The sequence below is a fragment of the Ylistrum balloti genome, unplaced genomic scaffold, assembly GCF_031769215.1.
Source record: "Ylistrum balloti isolate Yb309-2 unplaced genomic scaffold, AGI_CSIRO_Ybal_v1 Utg370996, whole genome shotgun sequence".
NCBI classification, from domain to species: domain Eukaryota; kingdom Metazoa; phylum Mollusca; class Bivalvia; order Pectinida; family Pectinidae; genus Ylistrum; species Ylistrum balloti.
The window spans coordinates 80,924-93,120 of NW_026782556.1; the positions used below are offsets into that span (position 1 = coordinate 80,924).

General features: G+C 38.6%; 1 protein-coding gene across 3 annotated transcripts in view; it reads left to right on the forward strand.

Annotated features, from left to right (window-relative positions):
- The window catches only part of LOC132559923 (suppressor of tumorigenicity 7 protein homolog), a 97,442-nt gene that overhangs the window by 11,085 nt on the left and 74,160 nt on the right, over nt 1-12,197 (forward strand). Inside the window, exon 1 of one of the 3 annotated variants that reach the window (XM_060224555.1) lies at nt 3,176-3,848. The exons of the other annotated variants lie outside the window; for them this stretch is intronic. Coding sequence (XP_060080538.1) covers nt 3,779-3,848 — 70 coding nt within the window. The 5' untranslated portion in view covers nt 3,176-3,778. Of the gene's footprint in view, nt 1-3,175; nt 3,849-12,197 lie in introns of those variants that run through there. 3 annotated transcript variants of the gene reach the window in all.

Consider the following 12,197-nt stretch of genomic DNA (forward strand, 5'->3'; position numbering starts at 1 on the left):
GTTACTTAGTGATTATGTGTATCATTGATGTTAATTGGATATCAGTGATGATCTACATTGTGTGACTAACTACTATATCTTAGAATTTAATCTGAGAATTGTACTGGATGTTTCTTCTACAGACCATAGACAAGAAAGGAAAAAAATATATCTAGTGCTGTTCATCACAGGTAAAGTGTAACCCTACATGTGTCCAAAAGTTTTCAGACTGCTGACTTTAGGAAGCATAAAAACATGTAGTGTATTAACATTACAGATTGTGTGGAGCATGTTACTGACATCAGAACCTTTTGATTGGTGGTGATTACCACGCAGAAGAATTAATATTCTCCATGTGCAGATGCGGTAATGGAAACTATGTGCTAATTAATTTATACACAGTTGTAAGTGGTGTGTATCCCCATGTGTGTGTGTGTGTGTAGGACAAGTACCTCATTACAGACCTGTCTGTCAGCAGTATTAAAAGGATTTAACAAAAAACTACTTCATTTGGAATGTTAACGTTAGTTGTGCAATGGTTTTAAGATGGACTAGAAATTTCCTGTCTATTGTTGGTAATGATACCATTTATTGTTAGTCAGAGTGATAATTACCAGGAGTATCAGCCATGATCAGCTCACATCATTGTTGACAGTGACCACCACAGATTATTGTGTCAACAGTGATCAGCACAGATTATTTTTTGTATCAGCATTGATCAGCACAGATTATTTATTGTGTCAACAGTGACCACCACAGATTATTTTTTGTATCAGCATTGATCAGCACAGATTATTGTGTCAACAGTGATCAGCACAGATTATTGTATCAACAGTGATCAGCACAGATTATTGTATCAACAGTGATCAGCACAGATTATTGTATCAACAGTGATCAGCACAGATTATTTAATGTGTCAACAGTGATCAGCAACAGTGATCAGCACAGATTATTTAATGTGTCAACAGTGATCAGCACAGATTATTGTGTCAACAGTGATCAGCACAGATTATTGTGTCAACAGTGATCAGCACAGATTATTTAATGTGTCAACAGTGATCAGCACAGATTATTGTGTCAACAGTGATCAGCACAGATTATTTAATGTGTCAACAGTGATCAGCACAGATTATTGTGTCAACAGTGATCAGCACAGATTATTTATTGTGTCAACAGTGACCACCACAGATTATTGTGTCAACAGTGATCAGCACAGATTATTTAATGTATCAACAGTGATCAGCACAGATTATTGTGTCAACAGTGATCAGCACAGATTATTTAATGTATCAACAGTGATCAGCACAGATTATTGTGTCAACAGTGATCAGCACAGATTATTTAATGTATCAACAGTGATCAGCACAGATTATTGTGTCAACAGTGATCAGCACAGATTATTTAATGTATCAACAGTGATCAGCACAGATTATTGTGTCAACAGTGATCAGCACAGATTATTTAATGTGTCAACAGTGATCAGCACAGATTATTGTGTCAACAGTGATCAGCACAGATTATTTATTGTGTCAACAGTGACCACCACAGATTATTTTTTGTATCAGCATTGATCAGCACATATTATTTATTGTGTCAACAGTGATCAGCACAGATTATTGTGTCAACAGTGATCAGCACAGATTATTGTGTCAACAGTGATCAGCACAGATTATTTATTGTGTCAACAGTGACCACCACAGATTATTTTTTGTATCAGCATTGATCAGCACATATTATTTAATGTGTCAACAGTGATCAGCACAGATTAATGTGTCAACAGTGATCAGCACAGATTATTTATTGTGTCAACAGTGATCAGCACAGATTATTTAATGTATCAACAGTGATCAGCACAGATTATTGTGTCAACAGTGATCAGCACATATTATTTAATGTGTCAACAGTGATCAGCACAGATTATTGTGTCAACAGTGATCAGCACAGATTATTGTGTCAACAGTGATCAGCACAGATTATTTAATGTATCAACAGTGATCAGCACAGATTATTGTGTCAACAGTGATCAGCACAGATTATTTAATGTGTCAACAGTGATCAGCACAGATTATTGTGTCAACAGTGATCAGCACAGATTATTGTGTCAACAGTGATCAGCACAGATTATTGTGTCAACAGTGATCAGCACAGATTATTGTGTCAACAGTGATCAGCACAGATTATTTATTGTGTCAACAGTGACTGGCACAAAGTATTCTTTTTATTGGTAGTGATCAGCATGGATTGTTAGATGTACTGGCAGTGTGCCATTGGATGAATATGGAGGGATAGTTAGATGTACTGTCAATGACAGGAGATAAATACAAATGATAGATGTACTGTCAATAACAAGAGATAAATACAAATGATAGTTAGATGTACTGTCAATGACAAGAGATAAATACAAATGATAGTTAGATGTACTGTCAATGACAAGAGATAAATACAAATGATAGATGTACTGTCAATAACAAGAGATAAATACAAATGATTGTTTGATGTACTGTCAATGACAAGAGATAAATACAAATGATAGTTTGATGTACTGTCAATGACAAGAGATAAATACAAATGATTGTTTGATGTACTGTCAATGACAAGAGATAAATACAAATGATAGATGTACTGTCAATAACAAGAGATAAATACAAATGATAGTTATATGTACTGTCAATGACAAGAGATAAATACAAATGATAGTTATATGTACTGTCAATGACAAGAGATAAATACAAATGATAGTTAGATGTACTGTCAACGACAAGAGATAAATACAAATGATAGTTAGATGTACTGTCAATGACAAGAGATAAATACAAATGATAGTTAGATGTACTGTCAATGACAAGAGATAAACATAAAAGGATAATTTGCTATACTGTCAATGATGAGAGATGGAAGTTTACAGACAGTGACAATGAGAGATGGAAGTTTACAGTGACAGGGTTTAGGCAGTGTGGTTTGTTTTTGGAGGAAGACAATTAAAACAAACACTTAATGGATGAAATATAGTTATCAGATGTATTACATGGAAGAAAAACCTGTTGTGTTGATTCTATGAAGATCTTCATGCATATAGAATATGTAATACTCCAGTAGAAACACTTACAACTTTGTACCTACATGTGAACCTCCCTACAATGTCGTACTGGTAAATATTGGTACTGCTGAGCAGGTGTAAATCCTATTAGATCTACACAATGTACCTACTGATCCTGGTAGGGGTCAGTGAAAGGTCAATATTTACAGCTGTGATACAGTGACTGTAGAGTGCCTGACAGTTGCTTACATCAGTACCTACATTGATTAGCACATGAAAATCAGTATAGTGTACATGCTGTGGTTACTGTAAGATTGTCTGCCAGTGTGAATTAACAGGTAGCAGCATCTATTGTACTGGCGACTAACAACAACTTACAAGGGCAGGTGCTCTCACCAATTATCTGGCTACAATTGATTGAAATGCCACGTGGAGTTCTGTACTATTTGACTGTGTTGTGCAGTATGATGTCTTGAGAGAGTTTTCTGCTGACAGTTATACTGCCGATTATAGTGTACACAGTCACTAGTACTGTAGCTGATGCTGAAGTAGATACTCAGGGTCCCCGTGTACAAACATGCCGATACTGTGATCTAGAAATGTCTGTGTACCTATAGACTGATGCACATGTAGCATTCTCCAACACATCTGGTGTGGATTTTAACTACCAACCACTGGTGAGGTAGCCTGTCACCAACTCTTCTGAGTTACTATTTAGAAGGAAGAAAATCACTCTACAACATCTGCTGTGACTTTATATAAATGTACGACTGTGTATCACTGCAGCACTCATTTTACAACTTGCCAGCAAACATGTTCAATCTCTTCATGTGTAAGTAGTTGTTGTTTTGTTGATTAAATGTCTGTAGATCAAACCAAAAGAATACTTCTATAGAAAAGTTCATTGTAGCATGAATGGTTATGTTTATATATTATGTTTTTGGTTTATGTTTCTTTTTTTTAGGAAAGAGCTATGCATTTTTGTAAACTGGTTTTTGTGAATTGAATTTAGCCTTAATAGTATAAATGTTACAACTTAGTGATTGTTTTGTTGGCTGCAATAACTCAGTTGTTAGAGTGTTAGCTGACATAAGCTGAACTATCCTGAGCTGAAGATCCGACCCTAATTGCTCTGGATGACGTGATGGGCCTCCTGTATGTTGTTCAGTGAGGCAGTCACCAGCTACTACCAGGAGACACCACCTCAAAATGACCCTATAGCTGTTCAAGGGATGAAAATTCCAGCAAACAAAATCATCATTCTTGCAAGGACTGCTGAATCTTCTGACTCCATTAAGAAGTAATAAAGATAAATTTATTAAAAATCACTGAGCTCGTGCATTAGAATATTCCTATTCAAAACTGTTGAAAGCACACAAATATTTTGTATTATCAAAAATTCTGTGATATTTTTTTTTTTTGGGGCATTTTGGATGTATTTGCATCACTGGTTTGCCTTGATAAGGTAGTAAAACCCAGTTACATCATTTCCTGGTGAAGTAAGTGGACTGCATCGCTCTTTGTTCTGGTTGATACAATGGTGCATCGTTTTGTAGCATTGCTGTACATGTCTGTTGTGCATTTGTTCACATGTAAAACAGCTGTTTTACACACGTTTTTTATACCATTGAAAAACATGTGGATAATGTAGATAGTTTAAAAAAACATGTGATCTTACAAAACACGGACATTACAGAAAGTATTGTCACATTAACGATTATTAATGAGATATCATAAAGTACTGACACTAAAATAATATGGGGGCACCATTACACTTGCACTGTGTCGTGTCATGACTGCTTCCACCTTATCAGCACCTTTGTGCTACTAAATTGAGACCTTCCAAAACACTGAAAAACACTAAAGTAAGCTATATGTCAGCATTTTCATCTCGTTTAAGTTTATCATCTAATGTTAAATTTCACTTCAATCATATCTGTATTGAAATAATTAATTTGTGTTTTGGAACCTAAATTTGTGTTGCCTGGCAAAGAATGAAGTTACTGAAGTTAAAAAGGGACCTGCTATGGGATTTTGAAAATAGTTAACAGAAATGAAGTATTGATTTTCTGTTTTGTTGCTTGCATGGACTGATGAAGTGAAAAGGAGGGAAGTGAACCTCATGTACATTGTACATGGACTGATGAAGTGAAAAGGAGGGAAGTGAACCTCATGTACATTGTACATGGACTGATGAAGTGAAAAGGAGGGAAGTGAAAAGGAGGGAAGTGAACATTGTACATGTACATTGTACATGGACTGATGAAGTGAAAAGGAGGGAAGTGAACCTCATGTACATTGTACATGGACTGATGAAGTGAAAAGGAGGGAAGTGAACCTCATGTACATTGTACATGGACTGATGAAGTGAAAAGGAGGGAAGTGAACCTCATGTACATTGTACATGGACTGATGAAGTGAAAAGGAGGGAAGTGAACCTCATGTACATTGTACATGGACTGATTTGCAGTTGAATAAATCTGCATGAAATTCATTACTTGTACATACATATATATGTGTATACCATTTGCATGAGGTTTCTCTTCATCAGTTCATGTGACAAAATACACCTTATCTATCCATTAACATATCAATCCTGCAATACTGGCCTTATAATAAAAATAGGGAGATTATTTAGTGAAAATGGGTATACCTCTTGTAATAAAAGGACTTGGTTGACTTCTTAAACATAGTAAGTGGAATGTCTGCAGGGAAGTAAGTTGGCTGGGTTAGCTGCAGGGGCTGATAAAGCTGATAATTGCAGATTAATTATCAAAACTCCATACTCATTGTTTATATGCCTAAAGCAAAAGTAAATATGCTTTTTTAACTTGTTACTAAATTAAACCACATGTGCTTGTAATTTTTTAAGAATATATTTACAGTTGACATAAAAAACATGCAAGATTGCAGTATACCATGGGGAAAACATGTCTATTATTTAACTTAAGACTGAGGGAAGTGTTCTTAAACACGCATATGGTCGGTTCCCAAACTTCAAGTATTTTATTATCATTTAAAACTTAAAGTCAGACAGGCATTGACTTCTGGCAGAGAAAGCACTTCCCACTTTCATTTTTCATGACTGACAGGTCTTAGTGATGTGTGCTACACTTCTCACATGACTGACAGGTCTTAGTGATGTGTGCTACACTTCTCACATGACTGACAGGTCTTAGTGATGTGTGCTACACTTCTCACATGACTGACAGGTCTTAGTGATGTGAGCTGTTCTTCTCACATGACTGACAGGTCTTAGTGATGTGTGCTACACTTCTCACATGACTGACAGGTCTTAGTGATGTGTGCTACACTTCTCACATGACTGACAGGTCTTAGTGATGTGTGCTACACTTCTCACATGACTGACAAGTCTTAGTGATGTGCTACACTTCTCACATGACTGACAGGTCTTAGTGATGTGTGCTACACTTCTCACATGACTGACAGGTCTTAGTGATGTGTGCTACACTTCTCACATGACTGACAGGTCTTAGTGATGCGTGCTACACTTCTCACATGACTGACAGGTCTTAGTGATGTGTGCTACACTTCTCACATGACTGACAGGTCTTAGTGATGTGTGCTACACTTCTCACATGACTGACAGGTCTTAGTGATGTGTGCTACACTTCTCACATGACTGACAGGTCTTAGTGATGTGTGCTACACTTCTCACATGACTGACAGGTCTTAGTGATGTGCTACTGACACTTCTCACTTCTCACATGACTGACAGGTCTTAGTGATGTGTGCTACACTTCTCACATGACTGACAGGTCTTAGTGATGTGTGCTACACTTCTCACATGACTGACAGGTCTTAGTGATGTGTGCTACACTTCTCACATGACTGACAGGTCTTAGTGATGTGTGCTACACTTCTCACATGACTGACAGGTCTTAGTGATGTGTGCTACACTTCTCACATGACTGACAGGTCTTAGTGATGTGTGACAGGTCTTAGTGATGTGTGCTACACTTCTCACATGACTGACAGGTCTTAGTGATGTGTGCTACACTTCTCACATGACTGACAGGTCTTAGTGATGTGTGCTACACTTCTCACATGACTGACAGGTCTTAGTGATGTGTGCTACACTTCTCACATGACTGACAGGTCTTAGTGATGTGTGCTACACTTCTCACATGACTGACAGGTCTTAGTGATGTGTGCTACACTTCTCACATGACTGACAGGTCTTAGTGATGTGCTACACTTCTCACATGACTGACAGGTCTTAGTGATGTGTGCTACACTTCTCACATGACTGACAGGTCTTAGTGATGTGTGCTACACTTCTCACATGACTGACAGGTCTTAGTGATGTGTGCTACACTTCTCACATGACTGACAGGTCTTAGTGATGTGTGCTACACTTCTCACATGACTGACAGGTCTTAGTGAGGTCTTCTCACATGACTGACAGGTCTTATGATGTGTGCTACACTTCTCACATGACTGACAGGTCTTAGTGATGTGTGCTACACTTCTCACATGACTGACAGGTCTTAGTGATGTGTGCTACACTTCTCACATGACTGACAGGTCTTAGTGATGTGTGCTACACTTCTCACATGACTGACAGGTCTTAGTGATGTGTGCTACACTTCTCACATGACTGACAGGTCTTAGTGATGTGTGCTACACTTCTCACATGACTGACAGGTCTTAGTGATGTGTGCTACACTTCTCACATGACTGACAGGTCTTAGTGATGTGTGCTACACTTCTCACATGACTGTCTTAGTGATGTGCTACACTTCTCACATGACTGACAGGTCTTAGTGATGTGTGCTACACTTCTCACATGACTGACAGGTCTTAGTGATGTGTGCTACACTTCTCACATGACTGACAGGTCTTAGTGATGTGTGCTACACTTCTCACATGACTGACAGGTCTTAGTGATGTGTGCTACACTTCTCACATGACTGACAGGTCTTAGTGATGTGAGCTGTTCTTCTCACATGACTGACAGGTCTTAGTGATGTGTGCTACACTTCTCACATGACTGACAGGTCTTAGTGATGTGTGCTACACTTCTCACATGACTGACAGGTCTTAGTGATGTGTGCTACACTTCTCACATGACTGACAGGTCTTAGTGATGTGTGCTACACTTCTCACATGACTGACAGGTCTTAGTGATGTGTGCTACACTTCTCACATGACTGACAGGTCTTAGTGATGTGTGCTACACTTCTCACATGACTGACAGGTCTTAGTGATGTGTGCTACACTTCTCACATGACTGACAGGTCTTAGTGATGTGTGCTACACTTCTCACATGACTGACAGGTCTTAGTGATGTGTGCTACACTTCTCACATGACTGACAGGTCTTAGTGATGTGTGCTACACTTCTCACATGACTGACAGGTCTTAGTGATGTGTGCTACACTTCTCACATGACTGACAGGTCTTAGTGATGTGTGCTACACTTCTCACATGACTGACAGGTCTTAGTGATGTGTGCTACACTTCTCACATGACTGACAGGTCTTAGTGATGTGTGCTACACTTCTCACATGACTGACAGGTCTTAGTGATGTGTGCTACACTTCTCACATGACTGACAGGTCTTAGTGATGTGATACACTTCTACACTACTCACTCACATGACTGACAGGTCTTAGTGATGTGTGCTACACTTCTCACATGACTGACAGGTCTTAGTGATGTGTGCTACACTTCTCACATGACTGACAGGTCTTAGTGATGTGTGCTACACTTCTCACATGACTGACAGGTCTTAGTGATGTGTGCTACACTTCTCACATGACTGACAGGTCTTAGTGATGTGTGCTACACTTCTCACATGACTGACAGGTCTTAGTGATGTGTGCTACACTTCTCACATGACTGACAGGTCTTAGTGATGTGTGCTACACTTCTCACATGACTGACAGGTCTTAGTGATGTGTGCTACACTTCTCACATGACTGACAGGTCTTAGTGATGTGTGCTACACTTCTCACATGACTGACAGGTCTTAGTGATGTGTGCTACACTTCTCACATGACTGACAGGTCTTAGTGATGTGTGCTACACTTCTCACATGACTGACAGGTCTTAGTGATGTGTGCTACACTTCTCACATGACTGACAGGTCTTAGTGATGTGTGCTACACTTCTCACATGACTGACAGGTCTTAGTGATGTGTGCTACACTTCTCACATGACTGACAGGTCTTAGTGATGTGTGCTACACTTCTCACATGACTGACAGGTCTTAGTGATGTGTGCTACACTTCTCACATGACTGACAGGTCTTAGTGATGTGTGCTACACTTCTCACATGACTGACAGTGTCTTGACAGTGATGTGTGCTACACTTCTCACATGACTGACAGGTCTTAGTGATGTGTGCTACACTTCTCACATGACTGACAGGTCTTAGTGATGTGTGCTACACTTCTCACATGACTGACAGGTCTTAGTGATGTGTGCTACACTTCTCACATGACTGACAGGTCTTAGTGATGTGTGCTACACTTCTCACATGACTGACAGGTCTTAGTGATGTGTGCTACACTTCTCACATGACTGACAGGTCTTAGTGATGTGTGCTACACTTCTCACATGACTGACAGGTCTTAGTGATGTGCTACACTTCTCACATGACTGACAGGTCTTAGTGATGTGCTACACTTCTCACATGACTGACAGGTCTTAGTGATGTGTGCTACACTTCTCACATGACTGACAGGTCTTAGTGATGTGAGCTGTTCTTCTCACATGACTGACAGGTCTTAGTGATGTGTGCTACACTTCTCACATGACTGACAAGTCTTAGTGATGTGCTACACTTCTCACATGACTGACAGGTCTTAGTGATGTGAGCTGTTCTTCTCACATGACTGACAGGTCTTAGTGATGTGTGCTACACTTCTCACATGACTGACAGGTCTTAGTGATGTGCTACACTTCTCACATGACTGACAGGTCTTAGTGATGTGTGCTACACTTCTCACATGACTGACAGGTCTTAGTGATGTGTGCTACACTTCTCACATGACTGACAGGTCTTAGTGATGTGCTACACTTCTCACATGACTGACAGGTCTTAGTGATGTGTGCTACACTTCTCACATGACTGACAGGTCTTAGTGATGTGTGCTACACTTCTCACATGACTGACAGGTCTTAGTGATGTGTGCTACACTTCTCACATGACTGACAGGTCTTAGTGATGTGTGCTACACTTCTCACATGACTGACAGGTCTTAGTGATGTGTGCTACACTTCTCACATGACTGACAGGTCTTAGTGATGTGTGCTACACTTCTCACATGACTGACAGGTCTTAGTGATGTGTGCTACACTTCTCACATGACTGACAGGTCTTAGTGATGTGTGCTACACTTCTCACATGACTGACAGGTCTTAGTGATGTGTGCTACACTTAAGAAGTGTAGTAGATATACAAATTGCATCAAATATTAATGTTCTAAACAGGACATTCATGTGGAATATTATATTGGAAGTTGCTTTTTCTTTCTAAAAGATTTATGAATTTCCTTATTACATTAATAAATCCTAGACATCAGACAAATTATTTAAAGTAGTTTAGATAGTTTTCTACTTAAAGATTTGAATCATTTGAGGAGAACAGCTAATATGATATTTAGTATAATTTATGTGATGTTCAGATATGTTTAATAGATAAAATACTGCTAGATAGCCCGCCTGCTTTTCTAAGTGTATTGATGTAGTTCAGGAGTAGAGGACATTGGAAATTGATTAAAACTTATTGATTTCTAATTCCTGTAATTCTACATATTAGAACACCTCTCAAAGGAATACTACATGCAGTAATGAACTTATTTTCAATTGATGTTGTTGAACAACCTCACAATAATGTACCATTTGGTGATTTTTTATGATGTACAATTCAGGTAAGGTTGTTGGTCACTGTGTTGACCTCGAGACAAAGTTAGTCTTTACCTATTTCAGGTTAGTTAGTGCCCGGCATCAAGATGTGGGTGCTGTGTAGTCCATCTGTCTGTGCATTTTTGCTTTCTGCACAATAACTTGTCTATTTGTTGTAGGATTATCACTGAATTTGGTATGTGGGTTCATATTGATAAGGCCTCACAGGGGTTTGATAGCCTGTGAAATCTGTATATGATTGCAAGAGTTATGGGACTTTAAATTCTGAAAATTGACCATTTTGATACTTTCTGCATACTGCATATTTGCTGTCAGATTTTTATCAAGTTTGGTATATAGGTTTATCAGCATGAAACATTGCATGATTTTGATTACTAATGTCTACAAGAGTTATAGGACTTTGAACACTGGTACAAATGATCATCACCACATCTCTCACAAGTGTCATTGGTTTTGGCATAGACTGCAGGGAAATCCAATATGCCCGCTGTGGCTTCTGATTAGCTGAGACATTTTTGACTTCTTCTCAGTAATGGTTGTTTCCATTGATTTCTAACTTTGCACAAATGATAACCTTGATGTGTTGTTGCAAGTGTTGTTGTTTTTCACACTGATTGGAAAATTCAAAATGGCTGCTGTGGTTTCTGATTTGACGAGACATTTTCAAATTCTTCTGAAGAACAGCTAGTGCCATTGACTTCTAATCTGAAACAAGTGATCATCATGAGGTCCAGCATAAGTGTTGTATTTTGCACTGATTGGAAAATCCAAGATTGCCGCTGAGACTTTTGATTGGCCAAGATATTTTTGCTTCTTCTCAAGAAAGACTGGTGCCGTTGACCTCTTACTTGGTTGAAATGATCCATATGGAGTTATGAACGAGTAATGCTATTGATTAGCTGATTGGCTGAGACTTTTAAAATTAACTTTAGAATGGATGGTATAATGGATTCCTAATTTGGTACAAAATTATCCTTATTAGGTCATGACCATTCAGTGCTAATTTTTCATGCTACATTTGCATATAAAACCTTCTATGTGATAGCTGATAGGCAGGGCCCTTCCTCAACATTGGTCTTGTTAATCTCAAGTCATTATGGGGCATTGCCTGTTCTCCAATGGCTTTTTGTTATCAAGATCCTGACAAATATTCTGAAAATGAAATATATTTTAAAACATTACCTTTATTCATTTGCTTCCCAAAAATGATCTTGGGATGCAAATCACTCACTTTTACTCAAAATTAATGATTGGCCTTATTACAGGCCACAGGGGGCTTACACATT